The 24,256-nt window shown below is 48.0% G+C and overlaps 1 protein-coding gene across 1 annotated transcript in view; it reads left to right on the forward strand.

Annotated features, from left to right (window-relative positions):
* LOC147659228 (alpha-2-macroglobulin-like) overlaps positions 1-24,256 on the forward strand; it is a 55,410-nt gene that overhangs the window by 25,862 nt on the left and 5,292 nt on the right. Inside the window, exons 11-16 of the mRNA XM_086951871.1 lie at positions 1,004-1,078; positions 1,834-1,996; positions 3,830-4,059; positions 15,852-16,067; positions 16,986-17,110; positions 22,588-22,678. Of these exons, the coding sequence (XP_086807997.1) occupies positions 1,004-1,078; positions 1,834-1,996; positions 3,830-4,059; positions 15,852-16,067; positions 16,986-17,110; positions 22,588-22,678 (900 nt within the window). The remainder of the gene's footprint in view (positions 1-1,003; positions 1,079-1,833; positions 1,997-3,829; positions 4,060-15,851; positions 16,068-16,985; positions 17,111-22,587; positions 22,679-24,256) is intronic.

The following is a 24,256-nucleotide window of genomic DNA, read 5'->3' on the forward strand; positions in this document are numbered from 1 at the left end:
TGTTTTACTTTAGGAGTAATATACACAGAGTGATATACACATTCAATGGCTGCCTAACTTACTCCAATACAGTCTATTCAGTGAGATTCATGGAAAATAAAATGATATTTCATGATAAATCATAACTAAACAACTTTAGAAACAATTATTGGCTCGATAGATTATGCAAACACATGTAAACAGCCTTGGTGCATGCCTGTGTTTGCATATTAAAACCAGAAGTATTGGTACCTCCACTGCTTTTTGTTAGTGCATATGGCACGCTCAAGCAGGTATTTAAAAAGCATTTTAAAAAAGCCAGCTGTAGTGAAAGTGAAACGGATTGCTTACTGCATACGATGCATGGAAGTTATAAAGAATTGAATGTAATATCATTCAATTTAGCTTTGAGATGTAAAAAGTCACTGCTGCATCACAATGAATGTACTCCATATGAGGTGATACACTACACTGCCAGAAGAATGAAGTGAGAGAAATATCCTCCAATACGATCATTCACATCACTTTATGTACATTGCAAAGATTTAGTAATGGTAGGTGGGAAGGCAGCTATGCGGTACGGCCAGACCTAAAAGAAAATTGATATGGTGGCCTGCCATGTTGCCTTGGCTTTATTTTCATTAAAAAAGAAACCTGGATAAAATAGTAAAAAATGTCCTAAACAAATCCAAATTTTTGTGCTAGCTACCTTTCAATGCTGAAATAATTTAGATTACATTTAAGTATTTAAAAAAAATTATTTAAAAAAAGCAAGCAAGCTGGGAGTTCACCCCTTATCACATTCTGCAATTAATGAAGAAACAATATTTTCACCTAGTGATCCGAATATGTAGGATGTATTCCCAATTTCCATCACAATCAATTGTCAATTTGTTCCTTTTTTAGGAAATGTTTCTGCTTGTCTGTCTGCATCACTGATAAGATACAGAAGGCTAAATATGATTTAACCATATTTTGCTTCCTGTTTTTAGCTTAATCTTACTTTGCGTTCTCTTACACACAGGGTGGTGTGAATGATGAAACCACGCTTTCAGCCTACGTCACTATCGCCCTGCTGGAGTACCCGCTCCCTTCATCAGTATGTATAGAGCTTGTTTGAATCACATTATTCAAATTTGTGTTTTCGAAATATCCACTTCCCAAATGTGATTATGTATGCAAAAGATAAAGATACATTTCCTAAATTATTGCACGGTTACATAGAAGAGATTACATTGAGACTTTTTAGCAATGCTAGTGTTGGTGAGGTCTTTAGGACTCGTACAAGCCTTGGGGATATGGACGGAATACTAAAATCATAATGAAAACACTGGTGGGTCTCCAGGATCCATCCTAATTTCCAAGAAATTCCTATGGAGTTAAACTAAAACATTAGAAAGAGACATGTTGTTCCAACCATGTGGAAAGAATGTTTTCTGATCACCAGATATATTATAATCCTCTGTGGTATTGGAGTGGACAGTGAGCCTCTGATCTCCATGTTGAAAGATGTCTCCTGGTACCCTTAAAAAAGCCTCAGTTTCTTTAAACTGTGGGTATGGCCCTCAGCATATGTGTTGTTTTCTATTTGTGTAAGCCTGTGAGCATCTTTCCAAAAAGTCTCAAAGAGAAGACTGTTGAGAGACCCTTGAAGACATCAGCTTCTTGTGCTTCTCCTTTTCTTTCTCCACCTCTGTTCTAGCAACCTAGGAACATCCTCAGCCTCACCTTTCCTTTGTTAATTTCCCTTCATTTAAGTGCATTAAGACCTTGGTAATCTGAGGCAAAGTCCATGTATTCAAACCTTGTGGCTGTGGCTAAATCTGACGCTTACATTTTAATACCACTCTGCAGCACCCCGTTGTCCGCAACGCCTTGTTCTGCCTTGAAACGGCCTACAAGGAATCAAATGATGTCTACACCAAGTCGCTCATGGCGTACGCTTTTGGCCTGGCTGGCAAGGACGACAAACGCACAGAGCTGCTGGAGTCCCTGGATAAGGAAGCCATTGAGAAGGGTAAGACGGTAGAGTCTTTCAGAATATTATCCTCGCATGAACTAAATCTAATCCCTTATAAACTCATATTTTGGGGGTTTTGGCATTTTTATGGCTCACACCTTCTTTCCATGCATCCTTTTATCGGTTCTCCTGCCTGCCTACTGACTGAGGCCTTCGTTCTAATTTGGTTGCTATTCACATTGCAGTCAAAAAATCCACTTTTCTGCTGAAATGGTAATTGAACTAACTCTAGCCACATACTCCATGTAAAAAGCAGTGGGATATGTGTCCTACAAATGTCCAAGAATGTGGAAAAACATGCAGAAACCAGGCTAGTTTCCATATGATTCTACAAGAGGGTAACTCATAATTCTCTTCAACACTGTGCCACACTATCACCATATCACCTGGAATCAAGCACCCGCTTATAATGATTACCTAAAAATCTTCCAAAACAAGTGTTTCTTTGTTGTGGTTCTTGCTCTGTTTCATGGCTTTATTGCGATGTCTCCTCTGATTCCTAACTATCTTGCCAATCTCCTGTCAGTGTTCTAACTATTGATTTTGTTCCTTTTACTCTTTCTTTTTATTATAATTGTTTTCATAAGCTGGAGTTACCTCTGATTCTTCTCCCATCTTGATTCTTTCTTTCTCTCTTGCTCTTATTCCAATTCTTACTGCCTGATCTATGGACAACATCCATTTCTCTCTTTTTCCATCTTCCACTTCGTTTACCTTGGTATTTCTTGGGTCATGTTTTTCTGTTCCTGTTCTTTGTGTTGACTAACCTGTTTCATTTATGAACGCTTATCGAGCAGGCATTACTCATATGCAAGTTACTCTTTTCAATTACTTTTCTTTTCTCTTGTCTATATAAGTAAGTCTAATTTTGGAAACTGAGTTCGAATGGTAGAGAATAAAACAAAAGATTTACCTATTCATGAACAGTTGACACAGCACATAGTGTTAATGTACAAAATGTAGCCATATTGTAGATATGATTGAAGAAAAAACATTTAGGGGCTGATTAGGATGGTGAACGGATTGCCCCCGCCGGGCTGGCGGTAGCCACCACCGGCCCGGCGGGGGCAATACGTTCGCCATCCTCACTGAATGACCCCCCGCCACATTAGGATGGCTTGGGGGTCCGCGGCGGACAGGAAGACCGTCCGCCGGTTTTTCCGCCATGGTCGCCTTGCGACCATGGCGGAAAAGGTCTAATATAGTGGCGGTGTCTATCAGACACCGCCAGCCATATTAGGATGGGCTCTAGGCAATGCTGCCACGGAAAGGCATATGGTCTTTGCTTTTGAGGCCCGTTGCGGGCCCCCAGGGTGAAGGGGGGGTGGGGTGCCTGTCATGTTGCGCTTTGAAACGCACAACATGCATTTTTAGCACCACCCGCTGCAATGTTAAAAATGCGGGATGCACCCGCCACTATGGCAGGTGCATCCTAATTTGGCGCACGGGACCTCCGCCCTTATGGCGGACGGTCCCTTGCCACAACAGGATGGCGGATGGACAGAGTCCGTCCGCCATCCTAATCGGCCCCTTAATTTCTTGTTTTTTGTTGTCTTCTATCTGTCTATGGAGGAGTCCCCTTTGGTTTATAAAGGGGAAGTCCAGACTTATGCACCTTCAATACTTGACATTCTGATTGGGGTTCCCTTCAAAGCGTGTCAAGGATGTACAACTATGTAGCCACTACATGCTTGTACTGAATGAAATAGCTCAGAGACCAAAAGCTATGTTTGTAGGCATCATGCTGTAGATCTCACCCTTCTCCCCTCTGAAGCACCTCCCCAATGTGCAGACACCTTCTGATGGACATCTCTCTTTTAACTCCTTAAGATGGAGCTGTCCACTGGCACCGCACTCAAGAGACCAAAGAAGAGGAGCCGTTTCCCTATTTCCGCTTCCGTCCACGGGCGCCTTCTGCTGAGGTGGAGATGACATCCTACGTGCTGTTGGCTCGCCTCGCCAAGCATCCCATTTCTCAGGAGGATCTCACTAAGTCCGCAAAGATTGTGCAGTGGGTGGCAAAGCAACAGAACCCAACTGGTGGTTTCAGCTCGACGCAGGTAGGGTGAGCCTTGGTGTGGGTGTTTTTGTAGAGTGTGGGGATTTTGTGTGTTAGTATGTCTATAGATGTGTGTTGCGTGTGTGTGTGTGTACGCATTTGAAATGTTGGTTTACATGTGAGTGTATATCAAGTGTCTGGGCATATAAGGATTTGCAATACCTTTCACTTTGGAGAGGGTAAACTTTCAGAATTTGAACCCTGATGAATGGGAAAAGCCCCATAGGATTATTTTCTATTTCACTGAAATTGCTCTCTTGCCTCTGGGCTCAGTATTTGCTCTGCTCCCACTGTATCTTTTTTAATTAGCAGTGCAGAAACTAGTACTTCCTTGCAAGGTAAAGTATGCTGTATGGTTCTGAGTAAAGTACATTAACAGAGGCAAACCTATCTCATCTCCACAATATGGATTGAATCATGCAAAATCCATAGTGGAGGTGGTCTTGTCCTTGTCTCCTTCCATAATGCTTTGCTGAAACCTGGGAGGAAGAATTGCAGAGATTATTTAAATGAACCTGGAAGCATTGCTGGATCTCACAGGAACCCCTAAGGACTATAGCTAAAATGGGAAAATACTGTTTAAAAGTCATGTGTCTGCGATCCAGGAATTTTAAGCTTGATGGCTGTCTATCACGCGTGCTGCATTGTGCTCTATGTAACACTTTTTGAGTGTGTCTTGCTGTATGATTCTATGATTACATTGTAGATCCATAAGTTTAAATAGTGCCAAAGTAAGTCCTGATGCACAGAAGCCATTAGTAACATAAACGATACTCATGAAAAAATCATCAAGATATGTTTGACTCTTACCTCATTATCAAAAGAAGGCTAGAAGCCTAATATGTTAGGAGCTATCAGGAACTGAGCAAATAATAAACAGTGTGCTAGGCTACAGCTCACCCTAATGAATGTTTTTTACCTGTAAATGTAGGTACTTTTTTGTTTCTTCAACTTCTCCAATGGGGGTAAAACTGTAAGCTGACCACATCTCCACAATCCAAAATGGCGACGCTGCAAGGTTCCACTGAAGTATTTATCTTCAGAACAAAATGCTCCAAGCAGGTCAAACCTGGAAATCATGCATGGTGGTAGAAAAACATTTCCCAGATTCTTCTTTCTGCTGGAAATATCCTTCTAGCCACTTCTACAGCCCCAGGTCCTCAGAGTGGGCTTCAAGGTGCAGGCCTTGCTCTAGACAGGTCTCTCTCAGTTTCCAGTTTACCGTGATCAGCTGTGCCTGCTGGGAATCAGGGACCCCTTCTGCCTTTTCAGTCACTGTAGTAGTAACTGGAGGCTCACCACTTAACCCTTGTAGAGTGGTTCCAGTCCCTGTGTCCTAGTCGGAATCAGGAATCATTGTGGGTTCTTTCTTTCCATAGTCTGGCAGTATTCTTTTCGTCAGATATTTTTTCCAGTTCCAGGAAGGTTTAGGGAGGTGGTAGTGAGGTACCAATCTACGAAAATGCAAATCTGGGTTGCCAGGGGAGCCCTGGCTATCACAGCAGTATAGTTTACTAGTCAACTGGCTCAACCCTGTCCTCAGTTCCATTTGGAATTCCTCACTCAGTTTAGGGATGTTCTCCTCCGCATGGAAACATGCTTTTTTTATTACCTATCCTGAAGAAGCCCAATGCCGACCCCGAAGTAGCCAGTAATTTTAGGCCAATCACCCTAGTTTCGGCTCCGGCGAAGATATTGGAGAAACTGGCCCATCAGCACCTGGCCAACTTTTTGGAAGCCAATAAGTTGCCACATGATTCTCAATCCGGTTTCCGCACTTGGGTACAGCATGGAATCGCCTTTGATTGAAGTAGCAGATTCCATCCGATTGTCTGTTGATGGAGGCTCTTCGGTCATGCTGGTACTTCTCGACCTGTCGGCAGCATTCGATACTGTGTCACACTCAATCATGCTTGACAGACTTGGGCAGATAGGCATCCAGGGCACAACATTAGAATGGATTGCCTCCTACCTCCATGGCTGAGACCAACTAGTCTTTCTCCACCCCTACACCTCCTCCGCAAAACAACTCAGATGTGGAGTTCCTCTGGGCTCAGCCTTGATTCCACTACTTTTCAATATCTATTTGATGCCACAGGCTGCCCCCGTTGCTAAGAATGGGGTGAAGGTGATATCCTACGTAGATGACACCCAGCTGTTGTTTTCTTTTAGAGATCTATTGATATCCGCTTTGGATTCATTTAGGGCCCGATTCACAGAACTAACTTAAGACAAAATCCTAAACTTACTACTTTTGGTATTCACAGAAGTTAGGATTTTGTCTTAAGTCTGTCTTAAGACAAACTTAAGACAAACTTAAGACAAAATCTTAACTTCTGTGAATACCAAAAGTAGTAAGTTTAGGATTTTGTCTTAAGTTAGTTCTGTGAATCGGGCCCTTAGAGACTATCTCAAAAACATTGCTACCTGGATGAACAGTAACTTCTTAAAGCTCAACGCCGATAAAACGGAGGTTCTATTTTTCAACCAAGCTTACCCCCCCTCCCGCAGACCTCTGATGGCCTATTGAACTCAGCTCTTCACCAGTGCCTAAGGATTCGGTTAGGAACCTTGGTGTCAGATGGGACAAAGACCTGACCCTATCGACCCAAGTCCGTCAAGCCTCGGTGGCCCGTTTTCGAAAGATGAGAACAATCAGAAAACTTCTTGACTTTGTCCTGAATGAAAGCCGTAGAACCGTTGTGCATGCCCTGATGACCTCTCACCTCGACTATGCCAACAGCCTTTACCTGGGCTTGCCCAGGTGTCTGATCAGAATGCTGCAAATAGTGCAACACACTGCTGCGAGGTTGGTCCGTAAAGTTCTACTCCAACATCATATCTCTCCACATCTCAAATAACTCCATTGGCTCCCAGTCTCCAAGAGAATTGAATTCAAGGCCCTTACCAGTGCATTTGGGGACTATCAAGGCAAGGGTCCTAGCTACCTAAGGAAATGACTCCTCTCTTACCAGTAGGAGAGGTCTTTGAGATCCTACCACAGACATTACCTCACTGTCTCTTGCTTTTCCAAAGCCAGGCTAGGAGGTGATCATTTGTGGTGGGAACCACCTAACTGTGGAATGACTTGCCTCTTCACCTACACTTGCTGAACTCAGAGCTGGAGTTCATAAAGTCAACGAAAAACCTGGCTTTTCAAGCTTAGGGATTAGCAGCTCAGTAGTATCACTCTGAGGTCTTCTGCCTTAGCGCTCGGACACCTCAGCTGAGGTAGCTATGCCCTTTATAAATGTCCTTTATTACTATTATTCTGTGCCCTAGCCAATGATTGAAGAATTTTCTACAACCAATCCTAATAACTTTCTTGTAAAATTACTGCTTACTTTTTAGGACTTCCCAGATTTCCTCATCCTAGATATTTCTAGACCTCTTCAAGCAGCAGGAGATTTGCACTTTCTTCGCACCACCACCGTGTAGGGATGAGGTTTCCTCCCTCCTGCCAATGGTGGATCTGGTTTTGCCTCCTGCTAGGAGCACAGGCAGAAAGTCTAGACAGTTTCTAAGCATCAATTGTTTTGTTTCTTCACATCCTTATTTGGCATCTCCATTTTCAAAGTAAGAAGTCTGAAAGCTGCAATTTGTGTTGCCAACTATTCTTTTCCCCTTCCAGATGCCTAGCCCATGCCAAGAGCCCCATGTTTACAATACTCCAGCCTTACAGCTGCCAGAGTATAATTTGAGTGGTATTAATACACAATGCAGGCCTCATATGCAATTACCTTCCACACCACTGGAGCATTTCTGCAATATCTACCATTATCTTCCCTGTAAATAAAATAAACGAGTTATGTGGAACACTACATTGTGGAGGGAGAAACACAGGTGCTGTGACACTATTCAACAGTGTCAAAGAGCACAGAGTATTAAAGCCATCAGAACTAAACAGATAAAGTGGGGAGGACACTGCAAAAAAAGATGTCCTTTCTTGCCCCACCCATCTTTACAGTTAAACCATTGTTTGGGAATCTTATTTTGCCAATACCGTAAGGTTTATCAATGCTGCTTATTTTTAATGCAGGAGCCCCTTAGAAGCGAGAGTACCCCCAAAATATGCTAAAACACACAATCACCAGAATAGATCAGGGTGAATCAGAGAACATCCATGTCACCATGAAGGTGAAAGCTATGTCCCTGGGTGGAACAGGAACAGCATTCACCTTATCCCTATCTAGAACAGTAATCTCTTGGCCTCTAATTGAGGCTGAATCAATTTCACATTCGAAAATAATTTATTTAGAATCTCAAAATGGATAAAACCTGCTTCTTGTAGCTGTCCTTTGCCTATAAGGATGCTTTTTTCTTCGGAGGCTGTTCCATACCTACTGTACTCATTGCTTTTGTGTACCAATGGTTTTCTGTGATCTACACAGTCAGTATAAATATATATGTACATAAACAGTCTAAAGCCCCTCTGTGCTACTGAATATTGGTTGCTCCTAGGAGGGCATCTCTATGTGGATAGAGTAGATAGAGGGTATCTTTATGTGGATATCCTCCTTTAGGATGTATGACGTTACAACGCATACTTTTACCACGCATGCCTTTACAACGCGTTTTTTACATCGCAAACCTTTAAAACGCATAGCGCTTAAAGGTGCTGGATAGTGAAAAGTTTAATTTTCTATTGCAACACCAGTCCCCGTGGACACTAGGGAAGGTGTTGGATAGAAAATTAAGCGCATTCCCTATCCTAGAGTGCCCCCAGCGCAATGTGTTGTAATGGTTTGCGTTGTAATGCCCGCGTTGTAATGGTAGTGCGTTGTAAAAGTTTTGTTGTAAAGGTTGTTCACCCCTCCTTTATTCATCCTTTCCTCACACTCTCTTTCCTCTCCACTCTTTTCCATTTCCTCTGAGATCTACAGTGGTGAGACCTTATTGCTTTCTCTCCTTCCTGCTCTCAATTTCCCTCTGCTCAGTTTTTTACCAATACCTCCTCTCTTCTCTCTCTTCTCATAGTACTTCTATTGTGGTTCTCCTCCAATTCTTCCCACTAGCTCTCTGCAGTACGGCTGTAATGATGGTCGCACATTATCCTTAAACATAACAATTGCATGTTGAGTCCATTATTGAAATGTGTGTCTGTGTTCCTTAGGAGGGATGCACACATCTCAACCGTTGTTGTTATGGGCAATGTGCTGTTGTACCTCTCAAGTGAGTAGTGCTCGGACTTTCCAATGGACTCCCAAGCATGGATAGCCCTCTCTCCTTTGATTGAAGCTATTTCACTTTACTACCTCCATCAAAAAATGATTTATACGGTGATTCGGGGGCGTGGCTTGGCGGGCGAAGATGGCGGTCGCAGCCTTGTAGAGCTCCCGCCGGCCCGGACCTAATCCGATCATTTATCCTGGCCCCCGAGCCCACTGTTGATACCCAGTGGTTGGCATCGATCTGGCGAAGTCTCCTGTCTACTTTGGTGTGTCGATCCTGCATTTCTTCCCTTCCTGTGATCGGAGGGAGGCGACGGCGACGTGCGGCCTGGTGACCGGACGGAGACCGGGGTCCTCGAGTTTCGCGACGCCTGGTGGCGGTTGCGTTCTGGCGGGTGTAGGTGGCATCCGCTGCGCCGCCCTTGGCTCAACTTTACAGCTACGATCGCCTGGAGATCAGGACGGCGCCGCAGGCTCCTACTCTACGAGTGGACGACTCTTCCCCTGTGTGACCAGAGAGGGGCGACGACACAGCGAGGCCCCGTGGCCGGCTGGAGACTGGGGTCATTGTGCTCCGAGGCGGCCGGTGACGGACTGGCGGACGGTGGTGGCATCCGCTGCACCGCTCTCGGCTCGGCCCGTTGGCTGCGGCGACCCGCGGATCACGGAGCCGCAGCTTATTTCTGAGCTTTAGACGGCCGCTCGTGGCGACGAGTGTGGGCGAGGCCTGTCCCGCCTGGGTGAAGCCGGGACCTCGATTTTCGCGACACCTGATCTGTGCCGACCGGCCCGCCATCTTCTTTGTGACTTCATTGCTGCCGTTCCACCCAAGACTTGCGACAGTGCCCAACGGTCCCGGGGTGTTGTTTGCCCTGCCCGGCGTGTGCCATGACCAGGGATAGAGGAGGTGGCCCGCCTAAACATGGCCCCATCGACAAATTCACCGGGCCGAGTGGCGGTTCTGGGGCGGCCGGTGGCAGCGGTGGCCCTGGACCGGACAATGCAGCTATACTGGCGGCCATCACCCAGTGCCGGGACATGCTTGATGCCAAAATTGGGGCGGTCGGGGCGGATGTCAAGCTCCTGCGCCAGGACCTCCGCAACGCGGTGGAGCGGATCACCGGGGCTGAGACCCGCATCACAGCGACCGAGGGTGACATTGGGGCCCTGAAGAAACGGTTGGCGGAGGTGGAGGGAGTTCAAAAGACACTGGCGGCCCGTGTGGAAGATGCCGAAGGGCGCGCGCGGAGAAACAACCTCCGCTTCATTGGCTTTCCGGAGCGGTGCGAGAAGGACAACACGGAGAGGTTCTTGACCCAGTGGCTGGAGAGCTGGCTCCCCGAAGGGGCACTGTCTACGTGCTTCGTGATCGAGAGGGCCCACAGAGCTCTGACCCAGCGGCCGCCGGAGGGTGAGCGCCCGCGGCCTGTCATCGCCCGGCTGCTCAATTACCATGACCGGGATGTTATCCTGCGGGAGGCGAGGAACAAGGGCTCGCTCGCCTTCGAGAATCATACCATCATGATTTTCCCGGACTACACGAAGATGGTGCAGCAGCAGAGACAATCCTTCATGGACGCTAAGGCTAAGCTGAGAGGACTCAAGCTCCAATACTCTCTCCTGTATCCGGCCCGCCTGCGGGTGGGGTATCAGTCCCGGACCCATTTCTTTGATTTACCGGAGGAGGTGTTCCGCTGGACCGACGAAGCGGTGCGACTCCGGCCGCACCCCCAGCCAGGACTGGACCCGGGCAGGTCCCAGGGATCGTCGCCAGAGCGGACGGATCGCCCGAACAGGAAGGGCCGCCATCGGAGGTCTCGCTCTAAGAAGAGGTCGGCCTCCGCCAGTGCATCGCAGTCGGGTGGTGCCAGGGACTCGGAGCACTCCGATGCGGGCAGCTGAACATTGCTGGGACTAGATTCTTTTTTCTGAACGTTGAGTTGCCCTACGTTGGCTGGTGAGACTGTTCTATTCTGTCTTTTGTATGCCGGTCGGTTCCCATGTGAGGACTCCAGTTGCTTTTCATGGGGACACTGTGGGGCTCGGGGGGTACCCTTTGTGGGCCTCAGACCCTCACGGATGTGAGCGTTGTTGGGGGGGGGTGGTGTGTGTGTGCCATGGTTGGGTTGTTGGGATCCATTGGTATGGCGGGCCCTGGGTCCTCTGTTTTGGACCCGGGTCTCTCCATGCCGCGACAGATACTTCAAAGTTTTCTGAGGTATTGGGGTGGTGGGTGTGGGGTGTTGCTAATGTTGGGGGAGTTCGGGGTCGGGGGGGGTTGCTGAGTGCGTGGGCTGGGGGGGTGCGACCACACGTGTCTGGGGCTTTGATTTTTGTTGATTTGCGGGTTGCGCCAGGGTGGGACGGAGGGCTGGATTCTAGACTTTGTGATGATAATGGCTGATACTGTGACTATGTCTCCTCAAAAGACTCTGCGGGTTGTGACATGGAATGTGAGGGGTATCCTGGATAAAATCAAGCGTGGGGCTGTGCTGCGATGGGGGAAGAGGGAGATGGTGGATGTGCTTCTGCTCCAGGAGACTCACATGCTGGGTTCTAAGGCCCTTAGCCTCCAGAGGTTTGGATATCAACAGGTTTATCATGCGGGCTTCACGAGGGGGTCGCGGGGGGTGGCCATACTGGTACACCGTAGGGTGGCTTATGTTCATGAGAAACAATGGATTGATCCTCAGGGCCGGTATGTCTTTATCAAGGGCCTGCTGGGTTCCGAGCCAGTGGTTTTTGGTAGTGTGTACGCCCCTCCCCCCCTGCAGTGGGCCTTGTCCGAGAGGCTGTTCGCGCTGTGGGACGAGATTCCGGAGGTTCTGACCATGGTGGGGGGCGATTGGAACGAGGTTATGGATGTGGGCCTAGATCGCCTGAGACGAGCTCCTGTTATGTCTGACCCCCCCCCCCGCGGCCGCTCCCACCAGATTGTGTGCGACTGTGAGTGGTCTGGGCTGGATTGATGTTTGGCGGCATTTTCACCCTGCGGTGCGTGCATTCACGTATGTGTCGGGGGTGCATGGGTCCTTTTCGAGACTGGATTATTTGTTTGTTCCAGGTGCCTGCCTGAGTCGCGTCAGGGATGCCGTGATACTCCCCAGAGGCCTCTCGGACCATTCCCCTGTCCTAGCCACCGTGACCCTTCCCTCTAAACGACAACCTTTTCGCTGGCGTATGTCCTCCTGGCAGCTGCAGCGGCCGGAGTATGTGACCCATTTACGCGAGGCGATTGACCACTTCTGGCGCGAGAATTTGGTGGGGGACGTCGACGCACTGGTTGTGTGGGAGGCGCTGAAGCCTACGCTCCGGGGCGTTGATATAGCTTGGTGTGTGGCAGCTCGGCGAAAACATCGGGAGGCTATTGTGACTGCAGCGGCCCGCGTTGAGGAGCTGGAGCAGCGTAGTCGACTCGGGGGTGATGAGGGCGTCGTGAGACAGCTCTTGCAGGCCCAACAGATGTATGCCTCAGTCCTGTACGAGGAGGCCCGACTGGCGTGGCTTGCCACGCGCAGCAGGGTGTACCAGTGGGGCGACAAATCCTGCACCATGTTGCATAGGCTGTGCCAGGCGACTTTCCAGCCCCTAGTGCTGCCTGGTCTCACGGCGGACGATGGCTCGGTCATGACCGACCCAGATTTGCTGGCGGCAAGCTTTGCCCGCTATTACGAGGCGCAATACGCTCCCCGTGATCCCTTGATGGTAGATGAGATTGCCTCGTACCTGGATGACCTGCTACCGCAGGCAGTCCCCGACGAGACCAGAACCGCCTTGGAGGCCCCGCTTACATCTGAGGAACTCGGGGAGGCCCTAGGCCAATTGAACACTGGCAGGGCGCCAGGCCCGAGCGGTTATCCTAGTGAATTTTACAAAAAGTTCCACGTCCAGCTGGGACCCCACTTTCGCAGTGCCCTGGAGGCGGCGCGGGCTCGGGGCGAGTTGCCACCAGACTGGCGTCATGCCGAGATAGTGGTATTCTTGAAGCCGGGCAGGGCGCCGGACCGACACGACTCTTACAGGCCGATCTCCCTCCTCAACATCGAGGCCAAGATCTTGGCGAAGGCCCTGGCGAACCGCCTTTTGCCTCACATTGCTGACCTGGCCCACCCTGACGAGGCCGGATTCATGCCACACAGGGCCACCCGGCATAACATCCGACGGGCGCAGGCGGCGGTTGACGCCATGGGCACTAGAGATGAACAGGCGGCACTCCTTCTTGCGGACATGGACCGAGCCTTCGATTCAGTGAGTTGGGCGTATCTGTTCACCTTGTTAGCCCGCCTTAATCTGGGGCCTGTCTTCCTGTCCTATATTCGTCTCCTCTACACTAATGTTACGGCTTCGGTCCGTGTGGCCGGCGCTGTCTCTGGGCGCTTCCGCATCGGGCGTGGTACTCGACAGGGTTGCCCGCTGTCCCCATACCTTTTTGCCCTCGCCATGGAGCCCCTGGCGTCGCGGATACGTACGGATGCCCGACTACGTGGCTTTGTCTGGAACAATGACCTGGCGGATAGGATTGCATTGTATGCAGATGATGTTCTGCTATTCCTCACTGATCTGCGGCGCTCGGGTCCCCGGGTTTTGGAGATCATGCGGAGGTTTGGCGAGGTCTCGGGGCTCCACCTTAATCTGAACAAATCGACCCTGTGGGTCTTGGGTGGCGGAGTGGTTGCTGACCCATGGGCCGCCGAATTGCGTGTGGCGACGGATGGCCTAAAATATCTAGGCGTCTCCCTCTCGGACTCGCGGGCTGTGGCCTGGGCACGTGGTGTCTTGCCGGTGTGGGAACGGGTCCAGACAGACGTTAAAACTTGGTCCAGAATGCCACTCACGATTTTTGGGAGGTCGGCCATCTTTAAGATGGTGGCGCTGCCGCGGCTGTTGTACCAGCTCCAAAACTTCCCACACCCCATTGGCATGGAGTGGTTCCGCCAGGTTAACTCGGTGCTGGGCCGCTTCCTGTGGGATGGTGGTGCGGCCAGGGTGGCCTTGAGGACGTGCTTTCTGTCCACATACTGTGGTGGCTTGGCCACCTCGGACCTCCTCTCCTATTACCAAGCGTCTCACCTACTTGTCCTCAATGAATGGTGGTATGGAGACAGGGGGGATCCGGCCTATGCCCTGGAACGACTGCTCATGGGAGATCGCACGCTTCACACTATTCTTAATTCGGCTCGCATACGCCGTGGATTGCCGTCGGTCACTAAAGTGGTCTTTACGGTGTGGCGGCAATCCCTGCGCCGCATGGGTTGGTGGGGCAAATTAACAGCTGAAACGCCGCTGTGGCACAATGGCCTGCTTCCGGAACTGGCGGCCTTGGCTGGGTTTGAGGGCTGGGAGGCTATTGGAGTTACACAACTGGGCCAGGTCATGTCCGGCGCCACCCTCAAGTCCTTCGAGGAGCTCCGAGCGGAGTTCCAGATGCCTCAGTCCCAGTTCTTCCGCTACCTCCAGCTGCGGCATGCCCTCGCCCCGAGCATTGCCGGCCTCGACTCCCTGCCAGAGTTCAGCCCGATTGAGGCAAAGGTATTTATGGGAGACTTGGGAGACAAGAAAGTCTCTAGGATTTATCAGACACTTGTTATCCACTGCTCCTCCACTCTCCACTCCCTTCGGGAGGCGTGGGAGATGGACGTGGGTGCCCTTGATGAGGACGATTGGAGGGAGGCGCTGGAATCCCCGCGCGGCACCGCCGTTGCGGTTCGGTTCCGCCTGATCCAATTCAAATATTTGCACCGTGCTTATTATACGCGTGAGCGTCTGTGGAAGGCTGGATTGATTGCGTCACCGGAATGCCTGCGCTGTGGGGAAGTGCCTGGCTCACTGATGCATACGGTGTGGTCGTGTGGTCGCCTGACTGGGTTTTGGAGGGGCGTGTGGAGTTGCCTGGCTGAGGTCCTGGGCTGGGATCTTCCTCGTACCCACCGGCTGGGCCTGCTGCATATTATGGAAGGGGTAGGGGGCAACCTATATAAGCGTCACCTGTTGCTCCTGGGGCTGGTTGTGGCCAAACGCGACCTGGCTCGGGCATGGAAATCAGTAAGGGCCCCCCCCCCTGTCTGCATGGAAGGCTAGGCTTGATTATTTTATGGGCCTGGAAAAGCCGGTCTTCGAGGCGCGCGGCTGCCCGCGCAAACATTTCAAGATTTGGAAGCGGTGGGCTGACTACCGTGGCCTGCCCTTGGACCCCCCGGCGGAGCAGGAGGAGGACATTTGAGCACAGTGACATTTCTGGCCTGATGCGGCAAAGCCCTGGTTGCGTTCTACCTGCTTATTCTTTGTGCATTTCCTTTTTATTGCTGCTCTTTTGTACACGTGTGGTGGGGGGGATTGTTGGGTATGGGGGGGGGTGTAGTTGGGGGTTAGTGTAGGTTGCTGGGGCATTTCTAAAACTGAGCTAATTTGGTATTTGCTTCATCCTTTACTGTCTATGTCATAGTTACACTGATACTGTTGTGGTGATCTTGGTGGGTGGAAATACCACATTCTTGATACTTTTATGCTCAATAAACTTGGCTTTCAAAAAAAAAATGATTTATACAAAGGAATAAACCATTACATTGTTGTATTCATCACTGCTTCCTTGTCCACCTTTTCCCACATTCTCTGTTCACTTCAGGACACTGTAGTGGCTCTCCATGGACTTGCAAATTATGGCGCTGCCACCTACGTGAAGAACGGAGAAAGTTCTGTGACAGTAAGTCATGGAACCAAAGTCGAGAGCCAGTTCCACGTAGATGATGGTAACCGGCTTCTGCTCCAGCGTGCCAAGCTTCCGCATGTGCCCGGAGACTATACTGTGGAGGTGACGGGCAGTGGTTGCGTCTACACACAGGTGAGTCATTGCCCATGTGTGCAAAGGGAAGAGAGCAAAGCCAAGCCTGGGCATCATGGGTAAAAGTCCTGGAACAACAATGCCCATTGCTACAATGTTGACACTTTTTTTTAGGGTAGGTTAGAATGCACACATTTGTTCTTGCTGTCATCATGACTCCACCTACACAGAGCAGTGTTAGACAAGTAGCCACTCTTTCAAAAACAATTGTGTGTTCGATGCTCTCAATTATTGACATAACGTTGGAGCGGATTTCACCAAAACCAACTAATTTGCATCTGGCAGTGTCTATTCATGCACTTTTTGAGGTGCATGTCTGAGTGCCGCTCCCTGAAGCGACAGAGGGATTTAATGAGTCGCAAAGCGGAAAGGAGCAGGGAACAAGACAGAAGTTTGTGAAGACTGGTGTGATGGTAGAGATGGGTGATAGGGTGTTTGTAGAGGTGGCGATAGCATAAGAAAGAGGTTACCAGGGATTAAGTAAAAAGGAGTGGGATGAAGAAGTGTATTGTTTGGGAAGATGAGGATGTAAGAGTTGTGCAAAGATTAATATTTTTAAAGTTCAGTTTAAGGAGAAGTCTAGAAGAAGAATATTGGTCTCACTAGCATGGAAAATGGTTCTGCTCTTTTTATTTTGCTCTTTTAATAAGTGAAGCTGACTTGTTTAAGGCTTGCACTTGTTAATTTGTGCCTGACTGTGGGAGGCTCCGGGCACTGGGAAACAGGTAATGATTCAGTGAAAGGAGGGACAAGAGACAATATTTTACTTCTCAGAGGGTTGGGCAGTCAGAAAGAGGCATGTGTCCAGATGATAGATTCCAGAGACAGGAGAGGCTCCACCAAGGGAAAGATTTGCCTAGAGCTGATGGACTCAAAGGAGGCAAGAAGACATGGCTTGTTTCTGTAATTGTCTTTCAGTCCACCCTTCGATACAACGTTCCTCATCCGAAAGGAGACGCTCCATTTGATCTGCATGTCTGGACCGTACCTGATATCTGTGACCAGAAGTCTCAGAAGACCTTTGAAGTCCATGTAAACATCAGGTAAGTTTGAGTTGGTTTGTCTCAGGGTAGGTGACAATTTGACCGACGCAGGAACACTCAGACTGTGGTCCTTGTTCTGAAGTATTTCAATGCCATCACAAGGTCAGGGGCAGTTTCCTAAGGGTTATCTCAGCTTACTAACAAAACTCAGTGTGCTATGGTGCTTCAAGCTTTGAGTCCACTTTTCAGTTCGAGTCCCTAATGGGTGTCATTGAGTCCACTTTGCAGTTTGAGGATCTGACTGGTGGCTTTGCAGTGCAGGAGACACGTTCTGCTGAGTCCAGTTTGCAGTTTGAGGAGACATGTGGTATTGAATCCAGTTTGCAGTTTGATGATCTGAGTCCACTGGGCAGATTGTAGCATTGACAGGTGAAGTTGGGTCCACTTTGCAGCTTGAAGACCTGACTGGGGCTATTGAGTACTCTTTGCAGTTTATGGAGGTGACACTTATTATTAAGTCCAGGTTGCAGTTTGAGAAGCTGACAGATGGCATTGAGTCCTCTTTGCCGCTATGGAGGGCCTTACTGGTGGAACTGAGTCCACCCGACACACTGCGAACCTGATGGGAGGTAGTGAGTCAACTTTGCAGTTTGATATGGTTCCAAGTGGTGTTTAGTTCACTTTGAAGACTGCAATCTGATAGTTGACATTGGGAGCAGCCTAGCTACCTGGCAGGTGGCACTGAGTCCACTTTGTGGGCTGTAGGCCTTAACAAGTGGTACAGAGTCCATTTTACATTTTAAAGTTCTTACAGAGGGCATTGTGATCACTGTACAGTTTGAGGACCTGGCAGATGTTATTTAGTCACTTTACAGCTTAAAATGATTACAGGTAGTATTGAGTCCAATTTGCTAATTGAAAAGTTGATAGGTGTTATTGAGTCCTTGGTGGAGATTAAGGGCCTCACAGGTAGTATTGAGTGCACTTCTCAACTTGTGGACCTGACATAGTATTGGATCCGTTTTGCAGTTTAAGGCACTGACTGGTGATACAGATTCCACTTTACAGCATGAAGTCATGATAAGTTATACTGATGCAGCCTGCGGACCTGACAGGTGGTGTTGAGTTCCCCTTGCAGCCTGTGGACCTGTCAGGTGATATTGAGTGCCCCTTGCAGCCTGTGGACCTGACAGGTGGTATTGAGTGCCCCCTGCAACCTGTGGACCTGTCAGGTGGTATTGAGTGCCCCCTGCAACCAGTGGACCTGTCAGGTGGTATTGAGTGCCCCTGCAACCTGTGGACCTGTCAGGTGGTATTGAGTGCCCCTTGCAGCCTGTGGACCTGTCAGGTGGTATTGAGTGCCACATGCAGCTTGTGGACCTGTCAGGTGGTATTGAGTGCCCCCTGCAACCTGTGGACCTGTCAGGTGGTATTGAGTGCCCCTGCAACCTGTGGACCTGTCAGGTGGTATTGAGTGCCCCCTGCAGCCTGTGGACCAGTCAGGTGGCATTGAGTGCCACTTGCAGCCTATGAACCTGTCAGGTGGCATTGAGTGCCCCTTGCAGCCTGTGGACCTGTCAGGTGATATTGAGTGCCCCTTGCAGCCTGTGGACCTGACAGGTGGTATTGAGTGCCCCCTGCAACCTGTGGACCTGTCAGGTGGTATTGAGTGCCCCCTGCAACCCGTGGACCTGTCAGGTGGTATTGAGTGCCCCTGCAACCTGTGGACCTGTCAGGTGGTATTGAGTGCCCCTTGCAGCCTGTGGACCTGTCAGGTGGTATTGAGTGCCACTTGCAGCTTGTGGACCTGTCAGGTGGTATTGAGTGCCCCCTGCAACCTGTGGACCTGTCAGGTGGTATTGAGTGCCCCCTGCAGCCTGTGGACCAGTCAGGTGGCATTGAGTGCCCCCTGCAGCCTGTGGACCTGTCAGGTGGTATTGAGTGCCCCCTGCAGCCTGTGGACCAGTCAGGTGGCATTGAGTGCCCCCTGCAGCCTGTGGACCTGTCAGGTGGTATTGAGTGCCCCTTTCAGCCTATGAACCTGTCAGGTGGTATTGAGTGCCCCCTTCAGCCTGTGGACCTGTCAGGTGGTATTGAGTGCCCCTTGCTGCCTGTGGATCTGGCAGATGGTCCTGGCTCTAGTTTGCAATTTAAGGCACTGACAGGTGGTCTTGATTCCACTTGATAGCATGGTGATATGACTAGTGATACTGATGCAGCTTGAGGACCTCCAGGGGGTTTCTCGACACAAGTCCATGTTGGAGCATGTCACACACAGCTTTAAATGGGCGGTGCAGATTAAAGAAGAGGATCATGAAAACTGGACATTACCTCCTTCCTTCAGAGTTACATTCTGAGAACCTTTTTTTACAATGGTGTGGAAATGGAAAATCCTCCAATTTCTGAAGAAAATGCTAAATCCACAGAATTCATGAGCTTCGTTTTCTCCACACTAGAAATTTTATGGAAGATGACATTTTGCTGTTAGATTTTCATAATAGCACATCATTAAAATAGCCTTATAACCTACAATAGCTGGCTATACTGGCCAATACAGGCCGGAGCAGGACTTTAATGGCTCTTGTATGCTGCTATGTAGGCTATAAGGCTATTACAACTTTCAGTCCCATGAGGACAGAATGTCTTAATTAAAAACAAAGGCCGTCCGAGAGACATAGGGCGTAGAAAAGCCCAAAGACCAAACTCTGTGCCTTAAAGCTGTTGCTGTGAATGATAGGTAGGAAGGCAAATGTTTATTGCATAATTTAAATGCAATACAATAAATAGTAAAAAGAAACATCCAAATAGATACTAATGATAATAAAGTCTAATAATTCATTAGTTAAGAATTCATAAGTAAAACTTTTAAATAGGGTACATTATCTCTGCTTGGTCTTTAGACATATACCCACCAGTCAAAGAAATGTGATTATGCACCCAATAAATTTATTGCAACTCCAAGAACAACAATGCATAGCTGCATCTTTGATGGCACTTTTGCCCAGGGACGGCTGCTCCATAATGGCGGAGGAGTGTTGCCCCACTCATCAGAGCCAGTCAATGAAACAATATCAGTGTATTTGTCTTTGACTGGATTTGACTAATGTGGAGGGCGGGGCCAGGCCGGGCCACGACAGGCAGGTGGTGGCGCTTAGAAGTGCTCATGTATGTTTGGCCGGCTGTCCTAGGGAGGCCAAACATACATGCACGCTTCTATTTCTCCAACCCAGCTGTGAACGCAGCTGTGTTCACAGCCATATTGTAGAACTGCCTCAGGCTCACAGGCAGTGTCTGAGCAGCAGAGCAGGCTGCTCAGACCAATACAGATGCTGCTCTCCCAGCAGATCAGCGTCTGGCTTGGCTGAGCAGCCTCTGCCTTCCCAGAGACTTCTGGGACAGATCTGAGGTGGGGACCGGCTGCTGGTAGCATTCAGAAGCTGCAGGGGAAAAGGTACTTAGTTTTAAATTATTATTTTTCCAAAACTGTCTGCACATCCTTTTACCGTACCCCCACCTTCGTGTTTTGGCAGCCACAACTGCTTCTGCCTGCTTCTCGAAAGAGTGGTCTAAAATACTTGTTTCTCAAGTCCTGTAAAGAAGAACATAGACGAAGGGTATGGTCCTTGGTTTCAAGGGATGTGGGGCCATATTATCAAGAAAGGGCGATACATTATTGCCGCTTTTATCGGCGAGAAACTGCTGCTAAAGCGGGGATAATGGGCTTGATAATATGTACTTGTGAATTCCCATAGAAGCCCAGGTTCTGGTGTTAACCTGCCGATAAAAGTGGCAATAATGTATTGCTCTTTCTTAATAATATGGCCCGTGTAAATAATTGACTGCAATATATAGTATAAAACTGCATAACTGAGTAAGACCAAATTTTCTTCTAAATGAGGAAGACCAAATTTTAGTCTAACCAAAACATGCGGGGTTAAAGAACTTAAATTAAATGTTTTCCAAACAATTTTAATAAAAATGGTACTTAAGGTCTCAATCATTTGTTTAATTGAAACTATGGCCCCAAATACTAAAATTGGACACATGTTCATCGTTAGAACCGTTACTGTGGGGCCCGTAGCTCCTCCCTCAAACAGATGTGCAAAGCATGCAACAACTCTAGATATTATGGTCGTAATCTGCTCTAAATGTGGCAGGTATGTTAGATTTACATCCAAGGTTAGACGTAGGTATAATGATGTAAACATTCAACGATTATGGTGGCTTACAGGGCTATTTCTATTAACTGTTAAACAAACACAGCAACAGCTGTGGAAGGCAGCAGCGGTCAGTGCTTGGTGCTTCCTGGGCTCGGTCATGCTGTATTTCTTTGTTTAGCTGAGCCTTGGTGACCCGGGCACTTAGCAGAATCCCCTCCCCCCCCCCCCCCCCCCGCCCCCCTCAAGGCTCCAGAGGAACCATGAGATACGGGAAGAGGACATGGGAAGGTTCCTATGTGCCCCGGTACACAGCCTCTTCCTCCATCTTTTCCCTGTCCATCCACACATCCTGAAGGGACAGGGAACAGAGAGAGTTGGAGGCTGTGGATTAGGACATTGTAATGTGGGAAGCAGTTGGCCTGTACCAGTGTTTATAGATTGCCCTTGCTCCATTATCTTTAAAGGAGCTCTCAACATTCCAGTCTTCTAATATCATAGGAGAGTTATGTTCTGATTCACTTTTTCTAGCATGAGCATGGCACCTGTGGCCTTTTTCTATGGTAAGACCCCATGAGTGCAGAAGAATTGAGGTCTGACCTTCTGCTGGAATATCCTAGCAGACGCTGAGGCCACTCTGCCACTGGGAGAGGCACCCTGCTGGCATCTCTTTACAGACAGTGTGGCCACCCTGTCCCTCTCTATGGTGGCATGTCATAGACAAAGAATGAAAGAGGCACCCCCCCTGGTATCGCTTTGCACACAGTGTGGCCACTCTGTCCCTCTCTATGGTAGCATGTCATAGACACAGAATGAGAGAGACACACCACTGGCATCTCTTTGAGGACAGTGTGGCCACTGTGTCCCTCTCTATGGTAGCATACCATAGACAAAGAATGAGAGAGGCACCCCCCTGGTATCGCTTTGCACACAGTGTGACCACTCTGTTCCTCTCTAGGGTAGGATGTCATAGACAAAAGAGGAGAGCGACACCCCTCGCACATCTTAGCAGAGCGTATGACCTCACTCTTTACCCCATGTATATTAAAATGTGATTATATTTAGTTTTATAACACACTGGAGTATCTAGCAACTGTAAATACACTAGAGGAGAGAAGCAATATCATACTGTGAAATCTAATGAACTAAACCTGAGGTTCAAGTGTTAGGGGCTTCAATAGTCTTTTACAAAACATGACCAGTAAATGTACATGTGTCAGTGATTGGATAGGATTCTGTTCAATACAGTTCTTGGTTATTTGCTGTCAGAGCAATAGACACGCCTCTTCTTTTCCACTGTATGAGATGCCTGATCTGTCTGCTGTGATGTTGATTTCCCTTCTGCAGTAAAACCCCTCTCACTTTCAATGTTCCTTCCAGTTACATCGGTAGACGTCCATCCTCAAATATGGCTGTCGTAGATGTGAAAATGCCCTCTGGCTTCATCCCTGTAAAGTCGACAGTGAAAAAGGTAACCTTTCAATACCAGTTTAATGTTCACTTTTTCAAATAATGGTTAGTAGAGTCATTTCTGGTTGTGAGTGCAGCATCACTGCATTCAAACACATGAATGGATAGGGAGTCTTTTTTAAGTTGGCATCATTATCTGATGGTGCCAGGGGCCGATGCAGTGTTTACATATCCACACTTTTCTTGGAAAGGTGCTGCGTTATTATACAAGGGTTCCTGTTTCCCTTCATGTTATGTGAACAACTTTCTAGTTCTTCCATGTTCCTGCATTTAAACCTGAAAGTGTCAGTCACTCCTATTAATTTGTGGTTCTTAATTTGATCATTTAGCTTTGTATCCCCCCTCTGTTATTAATCTAACATTCCTCAACCGTTTGAGAATCTTGTTTATTTATTAGATAATTTGGCATATTTGTTGGGCCTGAAATATTGCTGACAGCATCAGGGCACCAGAAGAGATGGCTGGAAAAGGACAGAGGGTACAGTAAGTTTAATTAGAGCTCAGAGGGGTACATTGGAGGTTGTGTGGAATGTTCTAAGGATTAACACCTGGACTTTAATTTGGTATCTTTCTCTGGCTGTATGTCAATGAAGCGCCTTCAAAACAAGTAAACAGCACTCCAGCCGTAACTTTTGAGCTGCAAAATTCTAAAGTGTTTGAAGTTTCTTGACAAGGGAAGAATTGATGATCTTGAGCATGGTTTAGGATCAAGACTGACTGGTCGATGATGCAAATATCATAATCATAAGTGCGGTCCTTTATCTTGCAAAACCACTTTAATATGAAGTTTCCATATAAAAAGACAGGGCCCGATTCACAGAACTTACTTAAGACAAAATCCTTAACTTACTACTTTTGGTATTCGCAGAAGTTAGGAATTTTGTCTTAAGTTTGTCTTAAGACAAATTTAAGACAGGCTTAAGACAAAATCCTAACTTAAGTCTGTCTTAAGACAAACTTAAGACAAAATCCTAACTTCTGTGAATACCAAAAGTAGTAAGTTTAGGATTTTGTCTTAAGTTAGTTCTGTGAATCGGGCCCATAGAATTGATGCGTGACTCAGGGAAATGGCACGCGCAAGTGAGGATCGATCCAATTCTTTTATCCTTAGTTCAGGGGAAAATGTTGCATTACAAGATCGCTTGAACGGGGCAGGGATGTGCAGAAATTGATGAGATCCACAGCAGAACCCAAGCTCAGGAGTTTGATTTTCACATAATTTAGGCAAAGTATTTTTTACTTCATCACTCTTAAGGATGAACGCCCTGAGAATACTGATATGGATCCAATATAAAGGTAATGCTTAAACCACTGAGTGGGGGTACTCTAACCTCAGATATACAACAGTGGTAATAGTATTTGGATGTTATAAATTGCCCTTGACAAGGCATTGAAGGGCTTTATGGCGAGAAGCCCGCTGATCCAGAACACAAAGTTAGTGGTTAATCTAGTGGTTATTGTTTGTTATCGTAATTAGTCATGGGCTCACAAGAAAATTATTACATGCATTTACTCCAGTTTCTTTGTGATGTATTAATTCCCGGTAAGTGTGATCATTAGATGGGCAATCTGGTTTCAG

Source organism: Lissotriton vulgaris, unplaced genomic scaffold (genome assembly GCF_964263255.1).
Source record: "Lissotriton vulgaris unplaced genomic scaffold, aLisVul1.2 SCAFFOLD_1089, whole genome shotgun sequence".
Taxonomy (NCBI): domain Eukaryota; kingdom Metazoa; phylum Chordata; class Amphibia; order Caudata; family Salamandridae; genus Lissotriton; species Lissotriton vulgaris.